The sequence below is a fragment of the Panthera tigris genome, chromosome D3, assembly GCF_018350195.1.
Source record: "Panthera tigris isolate Pti1 chromosome D3, P.tigris_Pti1_mat1.1, whole genome shotgun sequence".
In the NCBI taxonomy this organism is placed as follows: Eukaryota; Metazoa; Chordata; class Mammalia; order Carnivora; family Felidae; genus Panthera; species Panthera tigris.
In genome coordinates, this window is record NC_056671.1 from 27,085,880 (window position 1) to 27,111,110 (window position 25,231).

Consider the following 25,231-nt stretch of genomic DNA (forward strand, 5'->3'; position numbering starts at 1 on the left):
AGGCAGGAGCCAGGAAGAGTCAGGGTCAGAACATGCGGAGTGTCTTTAAAGGGGATCTATTGACCTGGAAAGCCATTGCATCAAAACTGTTCTAAAACATTAAGTGGATCTAAAAAAATTTTTTTAAAAAAAGGAAAGGAAAGGGAAAGTGAAAGGGGAAAGGAAAAAGGAAAATCACACAAAGCAGCAGTTCCTAGATGCATCCCACCCAATGCCCCAGAGAACTGATTGACCACTAACTTGGGGAATGAAAGGAATTCAAGTTATTACCAAGCAGGGCCAAACCTCTAGACACAGATGCAATGAGGCGTCCAGATGCAAAAGGTTGGGTGGGTAACATGGTTCAACAACTGCCCATCAGTAGCCAAAGTTCAGCCAAAAGGACTGGCGGGGTGGGGGGTGGGGGGGGAAGGGGGTGGGGCTTCGGCCCCTGTCCGTGGTGCTGAACCACAACTGCCCTCCGGGCCCAGATGTTTGGCTTAACCTGAAGAAACAGGATTGCTCTTCACCCCCCACAACCACCCCCCAAGAGAAGGAAGAGATGGTAAAGGGTGAGGGAGGAAGAAGAGATGGGGAGACAAATGGAGACCCCTGGAGACATGGCCAGGGGGAAGGATGGTATGGTATGTTTTGACACCCTTTGCAAATAATGGATTTATCAAGAAAGATTTTCACATCTTGGGAAGTCAGGGGGTGGGCGTACATGTGCTCAATCCCCATATACAGCCTTCCATATGTAGCCTTAGGAAACTCAGCTCTGGCACCCCTCAGCGGTCACAGGGTGCCCTGTGAACAGCCCAGGCAAGGTTGGCACAAAGTTTATGGCGACTGCAGGCATGGCAGGTGGCCAGTCAAGCATATCTGGGATGTTTGCGGGAGCCTTGGGTTTCAGAGGTGGAGGAGGCTGGTGTTGAGAATCTCCAAAAAGAAAAACGATCCCCAGAGGTCCTGGAGATTCCTGGGAGTGAGCTTAGTGCTATCAAGAAAAAAAAAAAAAAAAAAAAAAAAGAGGCAAGGTGAACCTTATACTTTGTCACCTAGCATCCAGCACTTTCGTCCAGAGAAGAGTTTCAGCAAGACCCTCACTTCCTGCGTTTGGACCTAAAATAAGCACTTGGTCAGGTGGAGTTGGTGGGGGACGGAGGAGTGGTAGAAGGAAGAGGTGAAGAGAAAAAAAAAAGAACCCCCCATTCATGCATTTGTTCAAAGACCTATCTATTTGGAAAGGTTCTTCCATGCCGGCACTGCGGGTGATGTTCAAAAACGACTGGAGATAAAGATTCTCAGGGCAGGTCTGATCTTTGAGTGAAAAGGCACTGCCATTTGGGCTGCAATTTATGAACATTTGAGGCCAAGGGACAAAGGTCACTCCATAGAAATCAGAGCTCAGATGGAAAGGAACCAAGAAGATTGGTATACAAGGGTGACAATTAGAATTTGTTTTAAAAGCATCGGGTAGGGATGAGATAACCTGAGATGATCGAATATGTCAAGCAAACTCTTCACATATCTTTCCTTCTGCTCTTTAACATAAAAAAACATATGTACATATCTAATTTCAAAGAAAATTGGCTGAATTATTGCTTTAACGCCTTCTAAAGCCAACAAAAAAGACGTATAATGAGACAGGTCAACTGTGCACACAGCCCCGCTGAAAGGATTAATACACTGCAAAGACGTGTGTGTTTAAAAAATCGGAACTGCTGATTCTTTGAGAGGGAGGGAGACAGAACTTGCCAAAAAAGCAATCAAAACCCCAACCCTGTAACACTGCCGTGGACCACAGTTACAGCAGGAAACGGATGGTTTCTTCTTCCTTGGAAATATGCTCTTGAAAGAGACCTGCCCTGGGGTTGGAGGACGAAGTGCTTTCACAATACAGGTGTTTTTCCAGAACCCAGGGAGATGGTCCAGCCTCAAACCCATGTTCCTGGAGTGGTGTCTAAAAGTGGGTAGAAATGCACATTTTTATGGAAAACACAAAACCACCAACATGGACAATTCTGGGCAGCCTGGCTTCGTTCTCAGCCTGAAGCGCTGTCTGGGGGAGACGTGCAACTGCTTGAGGAGGGTGGGTCTTGCCGCCCTGATCCGGGGTGAGCCTGCGGAGGGCCAGGAGGCCCCAGCCGGTGTTCTCCACCCAACTGCAAGGGCCCAGGCAGGTAACCATGTGCAGGAACGAATGGCAGCAGCGTGGCCTCGTCTTCGGGTTCTGACAGTTAAGGCTTCTGTTCATTAGACGTGGCAGTGTCCCCTGTCTGGAGAGGAAGAGACAGTCCTGACGTCAGCAAGGGGAACATGTGACCCTATGTGTCTCTGCCATTAAGCCTTAAAGCCTTTTCTGGGTATTCTCCAAGACGGCCATCCCCACAAGCCATAGGTTAGGAAAGATGAGTTTGGAGTTTTGTTTTGTTTCGTTTTGTTTTTTGGAGGAGTGGGGTGAGAAAGGTGGCCGGTGGTCAGATGCAGTGGAACAAATGTGAAATTTAGGGTCAGGTCAGGGTTCCAGCCTCAGTTTCCTCATATGGATTTCTATGAGTTTAACTGAGATATCACATGTATAGCCCTAAACACAAAATAAACACGGGCTCTGATTCCTTATCTAAAACTGAGCACAGATTTAGATGGGAATTTAGAATTGCGGGGGGGACGTTTATTATACAAACGTATATACATGCATATATGTATTATGTAACATACATATAGATTATGCAAAGCCCCTATCACACCTGCAGTGTAATGTAAAGACATCCATGCAGGTCAGGTTTGCCTCTAAGTAGGTCATGAAAACGCTTCGTTGTCGGTGTCTTCTGGATTTGAGGTTGGTGGGTAAGGGGCTGGCGGGTCTCCTGTGCTACTCATGTCAGAGCAGACTTTTAGGGAGCATGAACCCCACGCTCCTACCCCTAGGACTAACCACCGGCACTTTAGTGCATCTTTACTGAGCCCTGGGGACCACTTGGCAACATGGACGCGATTAGCCCATTTTACAGATGGGGAAACTGAAGTTCGAGATCTGAAGTCATTTGGGACCTGCACTGGGGCATATCGAATCATCTGACTTTTTTAATCTTTTTTTTTCCAAATTAATTTTTAATTATGCAGGCTGTATATGAATGCAAAAACTGGGGACATTTTGGATTAAGCTAATCTCTGATGTCTCACCATTCCACTTTATGAAAGCATTTTGAGATGCAGTGAGAAGAGCTAGCCAAGTGCATGAGCCCAGAGCCCAGGTTTATCTGGCTCTTCCCCTAGGCTGTCCACCTGGGTTTTTTCCCCTAAGAGGAAACAGGTCACCACAGCCCTCTTTATACGAGCCTGGCACACCCGCACCCATTTCCCCTTTTCTCTCCTAGGGTCCGAAAGTCTCCAACCCTTTGCCTTCTGGCCTAGGTTCCTGACTCTGCAGACTGCAGGCTCTGTCCACGTCTCATACCTGCTCAAGCTTGGTTCTCATACAGGCTTTGCCTCTTCTTTGATTTCAGCTCCTTTAACCACTGGGGAGAGGGCTCTTCCGACCTGAAACCACAAAGCCAGTGAGAGTCAAGCGTGAGCCAGACTGAGGACTCCCTGCAGGCAGGGCTATGCGGTACCAGACTCCGAACCCTCTGTGCCGAGGCCCTGCTGAGCTGGGCATTCGCAGGTAGGAAAGGTGCCCGTGTTAACGTGACTGATGAGCAAGAAACGGGAATCAAAGTGCCCAACAACGAGGAACATTAAATAAATCGTGGTATGCCCATTCTATGAAATAATCTGCAGCTGTGAAGTCATTTGACACAGAATTATTTCCATCCATCAATCCATTTGTCACCCAGGCGTGCCTCCATCCTTCTATCTCTCCACCCATGGAAATGCCCATGATGGTTATTTGTATGTGCCAACTTGGCTAGGCCACAGTACCTAGGTATTTGATTAAACATTATTCTAGATGGTTCTGTGAAGGTATTTTCTAAAAAGAAATTAGTATTGGGATGGATGCCTGGGTGGCTCAGTCGGTTGAGCGTCTGACTTCGACTCAGGTCATGATCTATCTCACAGTTCGTGGGTTCGAGCTCCACATCGGGCTCTGTGCTGACCGCCTGCTCAGAGCCTGGAGCCTGCTTTGGATTCTGTGTCTCCTCTCTCTGCCCCTCCCCCGCTCACATTTTGTGTCCCTCTGTTTCTCAAAAATAAATAAATGTAAAAAAAAAAATTAAAAAAAAAGAAATTAGTATTAAAAAAAAATCAGTAGACCTTGAGTAAAGCAGATTACTCTCCATGTTATGGGTGGGTCTCATCCAATCAGTTGAAGACCTTAATAGACAAAGACTGAGCTCCCCACAATTCTGATAACAGACTGCTTTGGGGACTCAAACTACAACACTGGTTCTTCCCTGAGTCTCTAGCCTACTGGCCTGCCCTATGGATTTGGAAGTTGCCAGCATCCACAATCGTGTGAGCCAGTTCCTTAAAATAAGTATCAATCTCTCTCCCTCTCCCTCTCCCTCCTTCTCTTTCCCCCTCTCTCTCCCTTGCTGTCTCCCTTTCCCATCCCCCGCCCTCTTCCTCTCCCTCTCTCCCCCTGTCTCTTCCTACTCTGTGTGTGCATGTGTATATATACATCCAACTGGTTCTATTTCTTTGGAAGACACTGATTAATATGTCGCCCGTATGACACAGATAGATGCCTTATGTTTACCAAATGGTAACAAATGATTGTTTGGAAGAGGTCAAGATTTGTTTTAATTTTTTTTAAGAACACACACCCAGAAAAGTACTCAAACCACAAGTGCACAGGTTGAAACATCTAAGTGAATACATTTGAGCAGCTACCGTCTCAATGGTGACACTTCAGAGTATTTTATTTTTTACTTTCTTCACGGACTTTGCTGTGTTCTCCAAACTGCTTGTAATGAGAACGTACCATTTTAACAAAACAATAAAGTCATCATTGTTTGAAATTTTATTCAAGAAAAAGATCGTTTTTATGAAGATTGTCTAATGGCCTTGGGAAAACGGTCACATGAAACACGTTAACGGGAAAATGAGCTACGTACACACACGTAATCTCAGTTACATTTAAAATTACATTCAAATGGAAGGAGAGAGACCCCAGCATCACACTGGTGGTCTTGCGGGGGAGGCGCGAATCATGGGTGATTTTGTTTTCTGTGTTATATTCTTTTTATATTTTCCAAAATTTCTATGGTGGGCATATACACTACTTTTATAATTCAAACACAAGTACTCACAAGACCTGATCTACGCTGTTCTCAGGGAGAGTCCCTGACCCCATGGCCCCAGAGGGCTCGGGGAACTGGGTGACCCAGAAAGAGGGATGGGGGGTCTATGAGGAAGGAGAGGTCCCCTGGGCAGACAGGGCTCTGGGCTACCCCAGGCAAGCCTTGCCTGATGGCGGAGGCACAAGACCCGGCCTCCAGAGCTGCCTCTGAGACCCTGGTCTGGTCTGGGGGCTCCTCCAGCCCCAGAGAAATGCCAGAACCTTCTGCTGACTCCAGAGCGATTCTCGTGTCCCCAGGGCATGAGAGGCACCCTCTCAGCTGTGGCCTGTTTCTCTCTCAACCTCTTGTCTTTTGCTTCCCACAGCCCCACCCTGTGCTCTAATAATAGGCATTGCCCGCAGCTCCCCGTAATATCGTGCCTCGAGGCCTTTGCACGTGCTGTGCCTTCAGCCTGGGGCCCCCCTCACGCTGCCATCTCTTTGTCCATCGTGACTCGGCTCAGGCTACCTCTTCTCTTGGAAGCCTTTTCCTGCACTTTCCTTCTCCAAGTCTGGGTTATGAGTCCTTCCTCTAGCACGGGGGTCCGATAGAGAGCCAGAGAGTTAAGTCGTTTTGACTTTGTGGGTCAGGAGGTGTGTGTTATGACTAGTCAGCCCTGCAGCCTGTAACAGGAGAGCAGCCGTGGACAATACACAGAGGAATAGGTGTGGCTGTGTGCCAATAAAGCTTTATTTGCAAAAAGAGACCGTGGGCGGAATTCAGCCCGTGGACTACAGCTTGCCAACCCCTGCTCTCTCACAGCACTTACGACATTACAGTCCTAGCAGGAACAACCCCTAACTTTTATGTGCTAACTCGTGACGAGAATCCCACTATCCTTTCCTGAGCCAGTGCAGAAGGGCTCCGCACACACTTCCCCAGTTCATCCTCATGACCGCCCTGGAAGGTCAGGGGGGTTGAGTCAACCCATTTTGCAGATGAGGAGACTGAGGTTCAGAGAGGCCCAGGGACTCTCCCAGGCCACGCAGCTCTCAAGCCGCACCTCTGGGATGAAGCCCGGTTGTGTGATGTGTGTGACCTGAGTGCCCTTAGAGCGTGCTCTGTAACCTCCACCCCCAGCTGCTGAAGCACCTGGTCTGGGAGCCCCCTGGGTGGGGGAGGGGGCAGGTGCCGTGCTGGGCTCGTCTCTGTGTCGTGCTGGCCCAGCCTGGGATGGGGGCAGTGACTCGATGCAGGGCAGCTGAATTAAGCTGTCTTGCTCAGCCTGGCTGTGCCCTACCATCCATCTTCCAGGGTCTCCCTGATTCTCCTGAGACGAAGGCCCTTCCCTGGAGGGTAAGAGGAGGGAGGATGCCTCCGTTTCCCCATCGGTCTGGAGAAGGTTGGACTAGCTCGGTAGTCTTTCCACAACAGAGCCTTGGACCTCCATGGGGGACGTGGAGAGAGGAGGAAAAGAGTGAGGCCAGCTGCCTTGATTCCTGGTCCTCTACCCCCACCTCCGTGTGTTTTTATTTTTATTTATTTACTTTTGAGAGAGCGAGAGAGAGACAGCGAATGGAGGAGGGGCAGAGAGAGAGGGAGAGAGAGAATGCACAGCAGGCTCTGAGCGGTCAGCGCAGAGCCCGACGTGGGGCTCAAACCCACGAACCGTGAGATCATGACCTGAGCTGAAACCAAGAGTTGGACGCTTAACCGACCGAGCCACCCAGGTGCCCCACCTCAGTGTGTTTTTAGACATCAGGCTGCTGAGAGTTCCAGTGATCAAAGTTCTGCTTCTAAAGGGAGAAAACAGTTGAAACTCTCTTTGTGTTCTGCTTTAAGCACCCCCCAGAAGTGCATCCTGAGTGGGGCTGGGGGGGGCCTCATCTGCAGGACCCCTCACCTGTCGTCCTTCTCCATGCTGGAGGGCAACACACGACTGCCCAGTTGGAAGGGGGACTTGGGGGTCTTGGGCTGGGGGGTCCAGCCTGGGGTCTCGCCGGGACTGTCTGCCTCTGGCCTCTTGTGCAGCTGAGCCTGGGGAGAGAAGAGAGCCGAGTCTGTAACTGCCTCTGGTCTGGGAAAGGGTCCCATCCGATGGCATCATCGCTGCATGGTGACAACAGGGCCCCCCAGCACCTGAACTGGACCCAGGCAGGAAACACAGCCTGACCTCGGAGGCTAAGAGAAACTGGAGGCCAGGCCTGTGGTCCATGCAGCCACCCTTGACCACTAGGATCAAAGGACCACCATCAAAACCCCACACAATCATGTTGTCTTTGATGGAAAAGTCACCATTTGCATGTTCTCAGGTCAGGACGTTCTGTCTCCTTTAACTTCCCGAGAACCCGGCCATGGAGGTAATGGCCTCATCCTGCAGAGGACGTTCAGCTCTGCCAAGCTCCTTGGTCCTGTGTCCACATGAATAAAATGAGGTTTTTCACCATCGGATTCCCGCAGGAAAAAAGCAGGGTGCATTTTCACCCATTTTTGGAGGGCCTGGCTGGGGACGGGGCGACAGTACGGTGGGCACAGAGTTCCGAACCTCGGGGGTACCGGGGCTGGGACAGTGGCAGGTGACAGCTGTCTCTGAGGCAGCTCTGGGACGGCCCCCCTCACTACCGTCCGCCTCACGGCTCTGTGCACAGGACGCCCCCCGTTTGGGCTCCACCAGGCCTGACGTGACACACAGTAGCCCGCTTCCCCATTTCACAGAGGAGTTGCCAAAAGGTCAGAGCTCGAGCAGTTCGCCCAGAGTCACAGTTTTCAAGAGCTGGCATTCACCCGGGTCTGCCCACCCCCACCCCCAACTCCAGGGCTCCTTCCAGAATGAGCCTGCTGGCCTCCCTTGATGGTAACTGACGACCAAGCGTCGCCTGTGGCCAGGAGTGACCCCAGCAGGTGTGGCTGCCACCGGGCTCAAGGAACTCATGCTAACCAAAGCAAATGGACTGCAAGGGCCTCGTTTTCACAGGGCGCAGTGGATCTGAGCTGTGTCCAGGGACCCAAGGACTGGCCTCGGGAGTTAACGCACGCGTCCACCTGGGAGCCCGGAGCCTTTCACCACCTGCTATGTTACGCTGCCCTGTAAGATAGCATTTGCTCCAATGCTGGACAATAAAGCCAAAAAACTAAGACATTGCCATGTTGAAGGCCTATAAAATCAACCACAGGCACCAGCATGCATCTGCCGTCTACTGGCTTCTTGTTCTTGCGACAAATGACTCGGACTGTGGTCACGTGAGGCATCACCGGGGGAAGCCGGGCGAGGCACGCAGGGCAACGCCCTGTACTATTTTCGCGACTTCTTGTGAGTCAAACGGTTTGGAAAATGGAGAGGAAGGAAGGAAGGGAGGGAGGGAAGAAAGGCAGAGAAGGAGGGAGGGAGGGAAAGAGACACGGGACCCGTTCTCTGCGCTGCCATGGTTGAGGGTCGTTCCGGGTGTGAAGCGTGGTACCTTTAGCACGGCCGGGTCCATGCCTGGAAACACGGGCATCCTCTGGGGATGGCCGGTGGGGGTCCTCTCAGCCCTGTGTGGCTTCTCCTCCTCATCGGACTCTTCCCTCCTGGGAGATTTCTCTTCTGTTGCAAAGAAAAGAGCACGAGGTCACTGGCGGCCAGCAGGCCCCCCGCACACTGTCCCTCACGCGGTCCTCATACCGGCCCTGTACGGAATGGATCGCTGGCCCAGTTTACAGACGAGGACAAACTCAGGTGCCTTATCAGTGGCAATACAGTATGATGGGTGCTCTCCTGGGAGAAGGGACAGTCAGACCCACCTCCAGGCTCCCAGCTCCTTCCAAGGCAGGGAGAGAGAAGGAAGTCTTTGGTGGAGAAAAGGACACAGAAATGCTTTCAGCCAGCAATGCGTGCGGCCCGCGCTCTTAAAAGACGGGGTTGGGGGCTTCGTGTGTCTTGTGGGAGGCCCGCTCAGAGCTGGACCAGGAAGCTGCTTCCTTTAGCCCAAGCCCCCTTTTCAGGGACTTAACTGCATGGCCATGCTCCAGCCTCGTAGGAGACACTTTGGGGGGTGTGGACTGTTTGTCCCCACTCCTCCAGGAGTTAGGAGCAAGGGGCTTTAGCCTTCCAGGGGGGCCCTGGCACGGGCTTGGAAGCAGTGAGGAGTGCGGGGAGGGGCTGGGGGAGAACCAGGCAAGGTCTGCTGCTCTGGATCCCCCAGGCCATGCAGGGAGCTGGGGTGGGCTCAGAAGGCATACCCCCAGGCCTCCCCAGCCCCAGGCTGCCTCCTCAAGGCTGCTGGGAACCAGAAGGATGCTGCCATGTTCCAGCTGGGGGTACTGGTGTGCTTCTGTCCCCACACTGTTGTTGGGTTTTTTTGTTAATGTTAATTTATTTTGAGAGAGAGAGAGAGAGAGTGTGTGTGTGTGTGTACATGAGTCGGGGAGGGGCAGAGAGAGAGAGGGAAAGAGAGAATCCCAAGCTTGTTCTGCAGCATCAGCACAGAGCCTGATGCAGGGCTTGATCTCATGGACTGAACCGTGAGATCAGGGTCTGAGCTGAACTCAAGAGTCGGATGCTTAATGGACTGAGTCCCCCAGGTGCCCCTCCCACATTGGTTTTTATTTGCTCCAGGCAGCTCGGTGGAGTTTGGCTCAGAAAACCCAGGAAAGTGTGCAGAGAGGTCTTACACCCCACTGTTGGCCATGGGTGAACCCCAAGAGGACGAAGGCCCTGCAATGGCGTGTGTGGGACTAACTGCTGTGTATGTGTAGAGTGGGGGGGAGGGGGGTGTCACCTGCTATGGTTTCCATTATAAGAAGAGATTTTGCTTCTTCATGCGCCTCCATGGCTCCCCAGCCACAAAGTCGAACTCCTTAGCAAGGAATCACGACTGTCCATAAGCTGGCCTCTGCCCACCTCTCTGGCATGATCCCCGCTATTCCCGGCTTGAGCAGCCCCAAACCACTTAGGCCCGTGACACACACACAGATGTTCTTTCTACACACCTGCCCCTTTGATCCCATTGATAGTTTTGTCTGGAATACCCTTCCCTGGCTAATTCCTGTTGGCTCCTTAAGATTCAATTCACAGGATTCAACCAAAGAAGTCCTCAGAGGAAAATGTGTAGCCTTAAATAACTTGCTACAGGGGTGCCTGGGTGGCTCAGTCAGTTAAGCGTCTGACTTCGGCTCAGGTCATGATCTCACGATTCGTGGGTTCGAGCCCCGCGTTGGGCTCTGTGCTGGCAGCTCAGAGCCTGGAGCCTGCTTTGGATTCTGTGTCTCCTTCTCTCTCTGCCTCTCCCCTGCTCACACTCTGTCTCTCTCTCTCAAAATAAATAATAAACATTAAAAATAGTAATAATAATTTATTAGAAACAAAAATGGCAGATGATAAATAGAACTGATGTCCCAACTCGGGAATCTGGGCTCAGACCAGCAAACAAATGGAAAGAAGTCTGAGTAAATTTAATAACGGTAAAGGCAGAAACATAAAATCCTATTAAGTTGTGCCTCTGTCCTTTGCAACCTGTGCAACCCCAAATTCATAGGTCATCCTGACAAAAGCCTTTTTCACCTGGTTTCTAATAAGGTCTGTAGAGTAAGAGAGCACAGTTTCCTCTGTAACTGTGTTCTAATGTCCTACAACTGATAAGGGCAGGAAGTTCTGCTCAGTGTCTAACCCAAATCCATCCTGCTGTTCAACGTGGTATCTGGGCAGAAAGGGGTGCATGGCATACCCGTTGAGTCCTTGAACATCCACGCATTGTCAGCCTCGTCCTCCAAAGGAGACCTGCTCTCCGACTCGCTGACTCGGCTGCGCCGGAGGGCGTGGGAGATGGGAGCCCGGCGGCGGCTTCTCTTGCTGAGCTGCACCCGGGTCTTGAGGGCACTTGAGTCGAGGACTGAGGTTTGCTTTGGGAGCAGCAGGGAGGGGGAAGGAGAAAAGCACGGGGACCATTAACTGAGGGTACCACCCGCGGGAGGCGTGCGTAGCTTCCCTGATGCCCGAGATGCTGTTTAGGTGGTACGTGGGCCACCTGAGCCCGGGAGCCTGAATTTCTCTGCGAAACATACCATGTAGGCTGGTCACAAGAATCCAATGAAGGCGGAACGCCCTAGCACGGAGCCAGCCACCTGGTGGACAGGAATGAAAGTGCCCTTCCCGTCCTCGTGACACCATGGGAGCAGGTAAGCTAGAGCAGCGCTTTGTATACAGCAGGAGCCTGATACGTGTTTGTTTGCTGGTTGAACGAATAGCCGAATACATCATCTCACCGAATCCTTGTAGGAACCTTGTCCGCGCAGGGCCCATGAGCTGAGGCACTCTCTGCGTGGTTCCCCCTTTGCTCATGATAATTCAGGGCGCAGGTAGGGGCGGGCAGGGCAACGCGCCTGCACCAAGCACTCGTCTGCAAGCTTCACGCTCCGAGTGGAGGCAGGCAGACGGTCAGTGATGCTTTCCGAGCTCATCACCTCCCACGGTGCGAGGGCCGGGGATGCAGACCACCCAGGTAGGCCCAGCATAGAGGACGGGCAGTCACTCATTCGGGGATCGCCTGGGGGGGATGGTGGTGAGGCACTCAGAGCTCTGTGCTCAAGTCCCACTCGGTTCAAAGCTTAGCTGTGGGACCTCGAGCGGCGGGACTTCACCTCTCTGAGCCTGGGTGTCCCTCTTTGTAAAAAGGGGACCCCAATCATATCCGCTTCCTATGGGAAGCTGGGAGAATTCGGTGAGCCCAGGTATGGAAAGCCCTGCTTTCACACAGGGTCTGAAAGGCTCCCACAGGCAAGAGCTGTTACCGGCCAGCTTGCGTCCTTGCCTGCAATGTTGGTCTCTTCCTCTCAGGTCTACCTTGGAGAAATTCCATCACCCAAGGCCTTGCTAGACGAGCGATGACGGGCTAATTTCAGTGAATCGTTTCCCACAGTTGGGAAGTGGCACACACCACACCGGGGACAGGAGGAGGGAGCTAATGTTTGTGCACCTGCCTCTCAAATTGGTCACAATGGCGTCCAGCGGTGGGACCTGATGGGGCTGGGGCAAGAAGGGGAGACACACAAGTCACGGAGCCAGTGTTTCAGACTCAGAGACAGTGGGGGCGGGGGAACTACCGAGAGGGGTGGCTGGTTCCCTTTCAACCTCCAAACAGCCCCCACGGGAGACCCAAATTGTGGTGGGCAGTGCCTGGAGACCTCAGTGTGCATTCAGCCAGCTGCTGGACCCGTGCTCGGGGACACCTGCATCTGAGCCACTCAGTGGCCACTTTGGTTCCCTAAGCTGCAAAATGGGGCAGGAATTTTTGCCTCTTGGGGTTACTGACATGTAAGCAGTCCAGGGACTGACGCTCAGGGACCAGTGGCCGCTGACATTGCTGTTGATATTTATAACGGCCACTGAGAAAGAATTGCTTAGGGTTCTAGAAGGCTAAGTCCAGAGGATTATGTCACGGTGACATCATACGAGCACGGAAGCTACAGCAATGCTTGGCGCATAGCTTGAGCTCAGTTAAGTGTTTGTTGAATGAATAACTGAATATATCACCTAACTCAATCCTTAGTCCATGTTTATATAGGGGGTGGCCCAATGGAGACTGAACTTGTGTCTTTCCCGTCTCTGCCCTTCCTTACCCAGAGGTGCCATCGAGAGACCCGGACCATACTTAGGAGGGGGCGCTCCCTCTGAGGACCCAGAGGGAGACCTTTCTCCTCAAGCAGCAGTGTTCCTTCTCTGGGGAGAATCCAGGCCGCCATCCCTAAGAGTATAGGCCAAGACAGCGGCTTGCTTTTACATTTTGCATCATTTAGATGATGCATCCACAGGATGGCGGGCGGGGGATAGGCCTAATGTCAGAGAAGGACAACAGTAAGACTTCAATGTTTGAAAAGGAAAATGTCCGTGACCCCTGCAGGGGGGCAGCTCCTGCGGGAGGAAAGAGGACAGACGCTGGTCTGGAAGGGGCTGGAGCAGGATGCTTCTGGGCCTGGGTGGCTGGCATCCAGGAGGCTGGGGACCCACATAAGGGCTGTCTGTGCCGGGGGCGGAGTGGGGGGGGGACTGCTTCCCGGAACTGCTATTATGCATTTCTAGAGAGACTGGGATCCCCCGGGACCAGAGACACATCGCACCAAGCCAGACCTCGGTGTGGACACCCAGCAGAATGGGTCTGAGCAAACTCCAGACTTGGCATGCCGGGAATGGCGAACTCAGGCAGACCCCCGTCAGACGTCCCGCTGACCTAGCAGGTACGGGCTACGATCGGTTTTAACGTGAACACACGCGATCACATTTGAGGTCATGGAGCCCATCGTGCTGGTTATCAGCGGATGAGGAAGCCAAGGCTCCGAGAGGTGAAGACATTTGCGGGCATACGGTAGGTCCCAGCTACAGGCAGACATCGGTCCCATCTCAAAGACTGTGCCCTCTGCACCTGCCACGGGGGTCGCGGGCACGCAGATTCTACCCCCGGGAGGGGCAACTGGCTGGGAGATGGTGGAGCAGCCCTTTCAGAAGGAACGACTCTTCCCGATGCACGTTCCCACTTCCTGACTCACATCAATGAAGGAGAAGTCGTCCACGCTCTTCGCAGGGCAAGCGTCCGGCGGGGGCAGCCCCTCCGTCCCATCGGTGGATTCCAGGTCAGTGCTGGATTGGTCCACGCTGGTGCTCCGCTGGTCCCTGGAGCCGCTGTGCTGGTCCCCGGCCGAGGTGGCCTCCGTCTGGGAGGACAGGGAGGACAGGCGGCTGCCGGGCAACTGTTGCCGCACCGACACGGCACTGCTGTCTGGGGACGGGGACTCAGGAGCCAGACTACGAGAAAGGAGGGAAGGGAGATATGATTGTGCAGGTGGTTTCAGAGAACTGAAGTGCGAGCAAAGGAAGCGGCAGAAAGCAGGTTTGGGGTGTGTTTTATATGCCAGGAAACAAGACCCAGGACATCCCTGTGGGATAACCTTTCTGGGCACAGCCAGGTGCTGCCCATGATGCCTCCAGAACATTCCACAGGTGTGGAATGGAAGGGGTCAGTCTCGCCCCGCTCAAGACCCTCCGACCCTGTACTGGGCAGGAGTGAGGGAGCCACTGGTCACACGCGGCTACTGGGCCATCCCCATGTGGCACGTGTGAGCCCAGAGTATAAAGTACACGCGGGATTCCCAACACTTTGGATTAAAAAGAGAGAGAGAGAGAGAGAGAATGTAAAATACTGATTACACGTTGAAATGATAACATCTCAGATCTGGATTCAATAAAACAGTGTTATTTAAGTTGAGTTGTCAAGATTAATTTCCACCTGGTTTCTTTTTTACTCTTTTGACGTGGCTACGAGAATATCTTAAGTTACCCACACCTCACCTTTGCAGCTCGAGCTGTATTTCTGTTGGACAAGCGCTGATGTCAATAAAAAAAAAAAATCGCCAGCAGTCACTTGAGGAAGAGTGGGAGGTGGGGGAATCTTCCACGTGGCTCTATTCATTTGTTCATTCACTCAGGCATGCATGCGATCAAGATTTACTGAGCACTTACTCTGTGCCAGGCACTATGCTAAAAACTGAGTCCCTGAATCCTCTTTCCAATCCTGTGAGGGTCACCCTCTGATCTTGAAGCCACCACAAGGCCATCAGGTGGGATTCACCTCAGGAAATTAAATATTGATCCCACTAAAGATGAGGAAACCGAGGCACAGAGATGTGAAGTAGCTTGCCCAAAGGGCCAGAACGGACTCTGGAATCCATGCCCTTGACCCTTCTCCGACTTCCGGAACGTCTGCCCGTGGTAATGTATTTAAGTATGGCTTGGATAACTGGGACCACATAAGATAGGAATTTGTAAATCACTTAAGCCAAAAATAAGCCATTAAATTAAAAAGTCTCCCCCCTCCCATTAAAAAGACACCAAAGTCAAGAGCATGGGAGAGCTATCCGGGAGGAAGGGCAGTCAGGCACCCAGCCACCATCGCTGATAGAAGGGGTCTGCAGCCCTAGAAGCTGCCCGAGCTACACCCCTGAGCAGAACCTCTGACCCAGGTGTACTGGTGGTTCACCCCGGGGGGCACAGCCGTGCTCTGTCAGCCCTGGGATGATGTTACTCCTCGGAAGGGGCAGGATGTTGGGTTATGGGTGGGACTGAAGCAAGTCCCCGAACCATGAGGGAAATACCACCAAGGAGGCAGCAGATGGCGCCATTGCCCAGGGCTGGGGGCACAGCGGCTGCTGGTCCGGCCAGGGAGAGGGCGCTGCAGTGCCTCTGGGGAACAGAAGGGGGCGTCCACCCACAGGAGAGGTCCCAGGTCCCCCAGGCCGGGACTCACCTGGCCTTAGGTTCTGGGGGTAACAGAGGCCTAGGGAGCGTGAGAGACGCAAGACGGAGATGCAGCCTTCTGCGTCCCGAGGGTTCTTGCAGGAAATTTAAGTTAAGTCTAGTGACAGGTAAGTAGGCTCATTAATAAAACACATTTCAAGGGTTAGGGGAGAAAAGACTTTCACAGGAGCTTTAAGAAACCTTTGCTTCCCATTTTCGTCTTCGTACCCATTTTTTAAAAAATGTTTATTTATTTATTTTGTGAGAAAGAGAGCATGGGGGAGGTGCAGAGAGAGAGGGAGAGAGAATCCCAAGCAGGTTCTGAGCTGTCAGCACAGAGCCCGACGCGGGGCTCAAACTCACAAACCGTGAGATCACGACTTGAACTGAAGTTGGCTGCTTAACCGACTGAGCCACCAGGCGCCCCCCCCACCCCCACCCCGCCGCCATATACCCATTTTTACTTCCATCCACCTCCACCCAACTTTTATATCGAGGGCTGTGGGACGTTACCCAGTAGAGGGTTGTGACCACCCCCCAGCTGAGAAGGCGGGGGAAGCAGGTGGGAGACCTGGGGCTCAGTCCACCCCAGCCCCGGGCATGCCACCCACAGGCGAGAAAACTGAGTCGTGACACAGCTGGCAAGGGGCCGTGCCGCAGTCAACCCAGGTCTCTGTGACTTTAAAAGACCACGCGGCCCTCACTGTGGTCACATGACCACGCGATCCTGGGGCCCCCGGCTAGGGAAGACATGAGCTGAGAACACAGCCTTGTCCACCCCAGATGTCCCACCCAAGGCAGAGAAGAAATATTGTATCTTTAAAACCACAAACAGGTGCAGTGAACAGGTACTCCTACTATGTGCCAGGAAATCTGCTGATTGCCGTACAGATTCCCCTCCCAGCCACCCCTTGTGATGGGTTGCCTCAGCCTTGGCCTCCGCAAGACAGGGCAACAGGATTAGATGTTAACACCTTCATGTGCTTACAACAGTGCTTGGCTCAATAAACCCTGGCTGTTTTTATAAGCGTCGTTCCCTTCCCATAGAGGAGGAGGACCGGAAAACTGGGAAAACGTAGCTAATTTAGCCAGAGTCCCACAGCCAGCGAGGGCTGAGCTAGAACTCAGAGGTGCCTGCCTCTTGTATCCAGGCTGTTCTTGATAACCTGAAGCCTTCTGCCACAGTCAAAACCAGGCAGACCTCTGAGGGCCCTCCAAGCCATTAACTGGGGCGATATTCTCTCTCTCAAAAAATAAATATACTAAAAAAATTTTTTGTATAAAAAGGGGGTGCATGGGTGGCTCAGTCAGGTAAGCGTCCTGACTCTTGATTTCGGCTCAGCTCATGATCTCATGGTTCATGAGTTTGAGCCCTGCATCAGGCTCTGCACTGCTTGGGATTCTCTCTTCCTCTCTCTCTGCCCCTCCCCTGCTCTCTCTCTCTCTCTCTCTCTCTCTCTCTCAAAAAATAAATAAGCTAAAAAAAAGTTTAACTGGGGTGATATTAAATGCAGACATAGCTAATAAGGCAACAGGTATAGTACATTCCTAGATTTGTAAACATACCCAGATATGGTGAAAAAAGTCTAGACAGACATCTAACAAAAAACACTGATGCCCTCATTAATGATCTGTGGGCTGGGATGATACATATTTTTCATTTTCTTCGTAATTTCTTTCACTGTGGTAAAACACACATAACATAAAGTTTTCCATCAGTGACATTTAGCACACTGTGCAACCATCACCGCAATGTAATTCGAGAACTTCTTCGTTCCCCCAAAAGGAAGCCTGGTACTTGTTAATGTCAGCCCCTACCTACCTACCTACCCCCAGCCCCTGGCAACTAACCTACTTTCCATCTCTATGGACTTACCTAATCTGGACATTTCATACATTATTTTAAGATGATTTGTATGTTCTGGGGCGCCTGGGTGGCTCAGTCGGTTGAGCGTCTGACTTCGGCTCAGGTCATGATCTCACCGTGAGTTCGAGCCCCGCGTCGGGCTCTGAGCTGACAGCTCAGAGCCTGGAGCCTGCTTGGGATCCTGTGTCTCCCTCTGTCTCTGCCCCTCCCCTGCTCACGCTCTGTCTCTCTCTTTCTCAAAAATAAAAATTTTAAAAAACAAATGAAATAAAATAATTTGTACTTTCTAAATTTTCTTTTTTACAACAAGAATGGATTACTCTCATACTTACACACAAAACAGGTTCTAGTTATATAGAAATGAGGGGGCAGGTGGGCCACACTGCCATCCAGGGGCCCCACCTCGAAGCCAGAAGCCCTGGGACGCCCTACCTCTCCCCGCTCTGGTGCTGGTCTGTCCACGTCCCATACTGGCTGTCGGCTTCCTGCACGAGGGTGTCGGTGTCCTTGGCTTCGGGGGGCCGCCTGGAGAAACACTGCTTCAGTTGGTCCTGTGGGGACAAGCCAGAGGGAAGATTTCTATCAGGGGAAAATGCTCAGAACCTGGTCCCCAGCTGACACAGATCACATGGCATTGCCCCTGACTCAAACCCGCCCCAGCTCCCGACTGTGCTCAGCGACGGGTCCAAATGTCTGGGGTGGGCATTAGGGCGACCAGCTGCGCCAATGTGCCCAAGGCATCACAGGATGCAGGAGCGTCAGTGCTGAAGGCAAGCAAGCAGTGCTGAGATGAAGGTGTCACCCTCCCCAGCACGCTGCCCGTCCTCAGGGCCCCTCTCCGCCTGGCATTGCAGGCGGGATGATCTTCTCTCCATCTCCTGTCTCCCAGGACTTGTCCACCTGGTAGGGATGCTCCCTCACCCGTCCCCCGCCCCAGGTTCCCACCGCCAGTGGCTTCCCATCTGCATCATCCAATATGGCATTCGTGGAGCATTTAACTGTGCCCAGCGGCAATCAAGCTGTGTGCACTTTGTCTCGCTGAACAGCAATTCCATGGCAATCTTTATTACAATCCCTGTTTTGCAGATGGGAACACTGAGGCTCAGGCCGGTCGAGTGACAGGCCCCAAATCAAACAGCCTGTGCACGGTGAAGTGGAACCCAAACCCGGGCAGGAGGCTGGGACCCCACATCCAAACGGATAACCACTGCATCCCAGGCAGCCTGGATCGCTGGGTATTCACTACCTACTCAGTTGCTATCTCTGCCCTCAGCCGGGGCGCTTGGAAGGAGTGCTGGCACATGGTGGGCAGTCTGTAGACCTCCCCTAAGTGGCTGAACTGCTGGCTTCCCCCACCTTATTCACTTTGGCAAGTTAAAAGCCCCTTCCCTGCTCAACAACCTTCAGTGGCTCCCTAGTGCCCTCCAGCTGAAATCCAACACGCCTTGTAATGGAGCCCCAAATTTCCTCTCCAGTGTGCCATCTCCTACCCCAAACAAACCCTTCCTCCCACCCTCCCTGACCTCCCCACTGAGTCCCACACAAGCCTCCCACATCCCAGCCTCTGTGGTTTTGCTTGCGCCCCTCCTCCTTCCTACCATCCTCCTCAGCCAAAGCCATTGCAAACCACGGCGATCTCTCCTCCTGCTGAACCCTTCCTGCCCATGCTGGACTCACTGTGGTACCAGGTAAAGTTTGACATAGAAGGTATTTCCTCAAGAGGTATTTACTGAGCGCCTACTATGTGCCAGGCACCAGGGAACCGGGGGTGGGGGATCGCAGCACAGCAGACACAACCCCTGAGATTCTGTGACCCAGCTGATGCGCTCTTCAAGGTCAAGATGCTCCATCATCTTAGTTTACTCTACGCTTTTCCACGGCTTCTGCAGAACCGTTCTTGGCTGAACAAGCTTATAGGGTCCAGGAGAACGAACACAGGCCCGGGGAAATGCTTATTAGCTGTATGACCTCAGGGATTTCACCTGGGGCCCAGAGAAGCTACAAGGGTCCAGTGAGGACACGGTCGCCACGCTAAGGGCACGGATGCCAAGGACGGGACCCATGTGACGGCTCCTATGCCTACCCCCTTCCCCATTCTCTTCCTCTCAGCTTTTGGGGACACTTGTGTGCCCCACAATGCTCAAGGGGATGCTGTGCGGGGATATATGCAAGAATGGGAATTCAGAAGAAAGCCCTCTGTCACCTCACAGACGGCCACACTCGAAGACCCTAACAACAGCTAATGTCCGAACACCCCCAACACCACTGCCTGCAGAACGCTTTTCTTTGACGAGGTAACAAAATAACACGTGTTTGTTGTAAAACGTTTAGAAATGATAGAAAAGCGCAAAGAGTAACACCCCTCATCCACTGACAACATTCTGGCATAGTCCCATCCAGAACTTTCCCTGGGCCAATTCATCGACATCCTTATCTTTTTTCTTTTTTTTTTTTTTACGTTTGTTTATTGAGAGAGAGAGAATATAGGAGGGGCAGAAAGAGAGAGAGAGAATCCCAAGCAGGCTCTGCACTGTCAGCACAGAGCCCGACGGGGGGGGGGGGGGGGGGGGGGGGGGCTCGATCTCACGAACTGCAAGACCATGATGGAGGCAAATTCAAGAGTCGGACGCTTAACCACCTGAGCCACCCAGGTGCCCATCCATGCCTCATCTTTAATGGCTGAAGATCCCGCTGGATGCACTCAGCACCGTTCGTTCATTTAACCAATCCCCAAGTGTTGGGCATTTAGGTTGCTGCATATTTCTCCCTGTTATAATCAACAACATGACGAACGTCCTCGAGGCTACAGTGACACATGTCTGTGATTATTCCCACAGAAGAGATTCCTAAGTATAGAATCACCAGGTCAAGGGGTGGCATATTTTTAAGGCTTTGGCTTCTGATGAGCAAGCCAGTCTTGGGACAGTCTGCCCAATCTCCAGGCCCATGGGCAGCATGTGGGGGTGGCTGTCCGCACGCTTTAGGGATGAAGTCAGTCCCCGCTCGGGGAAACTGGGGACGTGTTTGCCTTGAAAGATCACCTGACATTCTCAGATGCCCTGCACCCTGAACACAATTCTCCCTGGGGCCCAGGAATGGAAGTCGCCATCTGAGCACATCCCCAGCTGCTCACTGTTTTTCAAAGATGTCACAGAATCAGGCATTCCCTAACTTAATCCCCTACACGGGTCAGATTCAGAAGCCAGAGGCTGGGGCCTTAGGGGGTTGCTGCCGGTGGGCTCGGCGTCGCTGTCCTGAGCACATTGCAGACAGCTGCCCGCTGGATACGGGGCGGCGTGTGCCAAGCGTGGTGGGAGGCAGAGGGGTGACGGCTCTGTGTCACAGCTCAGGCAGAAGGGGGGTGCTGCTGTCTCCGCTCTGTCTCAGCTGTGTGGCCTGGCCACGTGACGCCACCCTTTCAAGCCTCAGTTTCCCCATTAGAAAAACGGGGGTTGTTTTGTGGCTTCAAGGACATAATCTCCGGAAATCACCAAGCTGAGGGGACAGGAGCTGCAGGTGTTCAGAACCATTTTCACGGCCCTCCCCCGGAAGGACGGGGGTCTTTCATTGCTCAGGGATGGAGAAGGGAGGTGGAGGTGGGGCCTTTGGAAATCAGAACGGCCGGGTGGGTAGGATGCCGAGGGTGGAATCAGGGCAGGAGACGGGGGCTGGATGTCAATGGCGTTCAGCAACGACACGTAGGTCTCCATCCATCCCGGTCTGTGGGCCCCCCTGAAGGGATTTAGGATTTACACTCAGGGATGTGGAATCACCACAGGCAGGAATACACGCTTTCTCCCTGCGCCGCCTAATGCCAGACTCGAGATTCCCCAGGGCAGCACCCCTGACTCCTCTCTCCCTCACTCCCACCATCAAATCAACACCCGGTCCTTCAAAGTCTCCTTCCAGAACATTCTGTCCGGCCTTGGCCAGCTCCAGGGTCTCCCTGCCTCCCTCACCTCTGGCTCTTCCCATTATACTTACAAAACCATAATCTGGGCCCGCAAGGTTCCTGCCAAAGCCCTTTCATCGCCCACATCCGTCAGGCTCAAGTTCAGACTCCTCAAAGTGGCTTGTGGGATCATCATTACTTGGGCTCCTTCCCCACCATCTCCTGCCCATCCTGGGCCCTCCCACTGGCCACTCCCGCCTCATGTGCCCCCAACTACACTCTCTCTCACCTCCAGACCCACTGGAGCAGCCACCGCCTCCCAGCTAACCTTCAGATTTCAACTTTGAGGGCTCTTCCTCCAGGAAGCCTTCTCTGAACTCACCCCTACCAAGGCTGGCTCAGGAGCCCCACGGCTCTCACCATGCCCTAGATCTCAAGTCTCTATATCTGTGCTGGGCAATACATAGCTGCTAGCCACATGTGGCTATTTAAATTTAACGTAAATTTGTTAAAATTAAAAAATACAAAGGATTCAGTTCCTCGGTGGCACCAGCCACATTTCAAGGGGTCCATAGCCACATGTGGCTACCATGTTGAACAGCATGGATACAGAACATTTCCATCACTGCAGAAAGTTCTAGTGGACGGCACTGCTGTAGAACTTCCCACAGTGTAATAATTAGAATTGACCTCTTTTCAGTCTCCCTTGGATGTGTCCTGCTTCTGGAGCCAGAGTGTCTGGATTCATTACACAGTAGCTGTGTGATCTTGGGCACGCTACTTAACCTCTCTGTGCCTCGCTGTCTGGACCAAAAAGCAAACGTTACATATTTGGCGGAATGTCATCACAGTCACTACTCTTCAACACAGACCCCCAAGTTTGGAGTAACTCAGGGGGTAGGATTATCTAGGGGATTCATCTTGTAAATGAGGCTTAAGAAAGCGAGCTGTTTATCAGCACTTTCTCCAATGAGTATCCTGGAAACCTTGCATGCACTGCAAGTTATTCATGGCTCCTCCCTCTGGCAGACCCTCACTCAGATCAAGTGAGGCCTGAGCTTTGCTCCCCGGGTTGCGAGGCTTCGAGATCAACCACCAAAAGGCCCCAAAACTCTAATAAAAACTTTCCCAAAGTCAGACTTTTAATTAGCTTTAAGACAGGATATTCTTCCAATTCAGGCCTGCCTCACAGGCTGCTACAAAAACCCTCACCGTCCACAGGCAAGTAGACGCCGACAATACAGATGACAAACTAATGAATGACACGCATGTGTCCCAGTGAGTCCCCCGTCTGGAACACGTGCCAGTCTTTTCTGACGTGCGTCCCCGATGGACAGCCACCTGATGCCCACAGCCGCATTTCAGTTGTCATTTGTCACATGAGGATGACCAAATCTTATCATTTAAAGTGAGAAGGACTCTTGAGTCAATTCGGTTGACCTTTCTCAGATGAGAAACCGAGGCACAGAGACAGGAATTGCTGTCTGGCTTTTAGTTTTCACAGTGAGTGAGAGGCAGTGCGGGCACCTCTGGGATGCAGGGTTCCTATCCCATGCTCCTTCCAGCCCCCAACATCCACCTGCCCCCAACTTTCCCAGGATGCTTCAAGAGGCTCCGATGAGGAAGTGTATGCAAAAATGGGGAAATGTGTGTGAAAATGCTCTCAAAAATTTCAAGAACTTGGCAGGTTTAAAAACCACTTGCTTGGGGGCGCCTGGGTGGCTTAGTCGGTTAAGTGTCTGACTTCAGCTCAGGTCACGATCTCACGGTCTGTGAGTTCGAGCCCCGCGTCGGGCTCTGGGCTGATGGCTCAGAGCCTGGAGCCTGCTTCTGATTCTGTGTCTCCCTCTCTCTCTGCCCCTCCCCCGTTCATGCTCTGTCTCTCTCTGTCTCAAAAATAAATAAACGTTAAAAAAAATTAAAAAAAAATTAAAAAATAAATAAAAATAAAAATGTTAAAAAAATTTTAAAAAAAATTTAAAAAATAAAAAAATAAATAAAAATAAAAACCACTTGCCTGGGTGGCCGACTCAGCTGAGTGTCAAACTTTGGCTCAGGTCACGATCTCACGGTTAGTGAGTTTGAGCCCCGCATCGGGTTCTGTCCTGTCAGCACGAGCCTGCTTTGGATCCTCCGTCCCGCTCTCTCTCTCTGCCCCTTCCCTGCTCACTCTCTCAAAAATAAATAAACATGAAAACAAACAAACAAAAAAACCAAAACACTTGCTCGGACTAGGAGCTCACCCAGCCCCAAGCCTCAGGCGCATGAAGACCCTGGGCCCTTGTCTTACAAGCAAAGATGACTGTCTTAGCCCAGAGCCCATAATGGATAACTTCATAATAGCCATGCTGGGGAGGCCAGGCTAACACACGCCTTTAAGGGCCGTGTTTAAACATGCCATAACACACATCCTGAAATTTAAAAACCTGTATATCCCTCGAGTCAGCAATTCTGGTTCCAGAAATTTATCTCAAGAAAATCATTAGACACACTTGCCAAGATCTATGAACATGAAGGCTCCCTGCAGGAGAGCAAATATCGCAAAATATTGGAAATATCGTTGCAAAATACTGGAGGCACCACTGCAAAATCTTGGAAATGACCTAGATGTCTGGTAAGATGGGGATCAGTGGAATGCAATGTGGCATATCCACACAATGGAATAAAGACAGCCAGGGAAAATGATGCTCAGAAAGAAATGTTTACTGTCAGAGAAAGATACCTGTCTTATACTTGCAAACATTTAAAAAAAAAAAAAAAAGGTAACACAACGGCACGTGTGTATGTGTCTTATGACACCAGTTTTGTAAAAACAAACACATAAACGTACGAGGAAGGTCCCATGGCAAACCACTAACAGTGGAACTGTCAGTGGGGAGTAACAGACAGGAGTGATAAACAGGGTGTTTATTACTCATGATGATTTTATTTAATATCCAAACTTGTAGTTTTATATCCCGGTACAATCAGACAATCAAATTAATAAAATGAAATAAAACCCATTCAATCACGCCTCCAATACGATCGTATTGCACACGCACCGTGAGTGAAGAACAAATCAGAAATCTTTATGTGTTAATCCGTATCAGAACCGGGCAAACTTTTTCTATGCAGGGTCAGATAGTCAGTCTTTGGGGCCCTGGGGGCCATTCAGTCTGTGTCCCAACTACTGGGCTACAGGCAGTATGTCACTGTGTGTGGCTGTGTTCCAATAAAACTTTACTTACAAAACAGGTGGCTGGCGAGATTGGGCCCCACAGGCACCTGGCTGATCCCTGACCTATGATGCGCTTTGGACAGCCAGCTGCGTGAAAATGGGGACTGTCCTGTCCAGTGCTGCCCCCCCACCCCCAGCACTTAGAACGATACCCGGTCTATGGTAGTTGTTGAATAAATATTTGTTGGAGGAAGGTGTTTCCAAAGATAACTTTTCTTTGCAGTGGGTACGTGCGAACTTAACCAGAAAAGCAACGGCGTTAGGGAGGAGGCGGGGAGAAGAGAAACTACCACGCCTGCGTGTATTCTGGGGTGTCTGACACGTCCACCTAGGAAAAGAACCCTGAGTCAGGACGGCGCTCAGCGGCTCAGCTGACAGGGCAGTTCGGAGGAATTCAAGATGTGCAACCCCTCCCCCGTCTGCAACTCTACACTGTCAGCTGCGCAGGGCGGCTGGCTGGTGACACCTGCTCCGTCTCTGCCCTGAGGGCCCGCAGCGCCTTCCTCTCTCGCGCTCAGGTCAGCCTTACACAACCGAGAAATCAGAGCAACATCAATGTTGAGGGCGAACACTCCTGAGGGCTGAGGGCTGGCGATGTACTCTTCCGTTCTGCCATCTGTGTTCCCAGACAACCCTATGTGGTAGGAATGTCATGGATCCATTTTACAGGGGAGGAGACTGAGGCCCAGAGAGGCGACCTGCCATGCCCGAGGTCACGGAGTTACGTGGTGGGGAGCTGGCATTTGAACCTGGGTTTGCTTGGCGCCCAAGCCGGTGCTCCCCACAGCCC

At 52.0% G+C, this 25,231-nt stretch overlaps 1 protein-coding gene across 3 annotated transcripts in view; it reads right to left on the bottom strand.

Moving 5' to 3' along the window:
- Positions 1–406: 406 nt before the first annotated feature.
- The window catches only part of KIAA1671 (KIAA1671 ortholog), a 199,327-nt gene continuing 174,502 nt past the window's right edge, over positions 407–25,231 (bottom strand). For all 3 annotated transcript variants that reach the window (XM_042961421.1, XM_007082499.2, XM_042961422.1), the window contains 7 exons: positions 17,765–17,883; positions 13,722–13,977; positions 10,907–11,081; positions 8,663–8,787; positions 7,108–7,241; positions 3,440–3,522; positions 407–2,258 (listed from right to left, as the gene is read on the bottom strand). In XM_042961421.1, the coding sequence (XP_042817355.1) occupies positions 3,444–3,522; positions 7,108–7,241; positions 8,663–8,787; positions 10,907–11,081; positions 13,722–13,977; positions 17,765–17,883 (888 nt within the window). In that variant the 3' untranslated portion in view covers positions 407–2,258; positions 3,440–3,443. The remainder of the gene's footprint in view (positions 2,259–3,439; positions 3,523–7,107; positions 7,242–8,662; positions 8,788–10,906; positions 11,082–13,721; positions 13,978–17,764; positions 17,884–25,231) is intronic.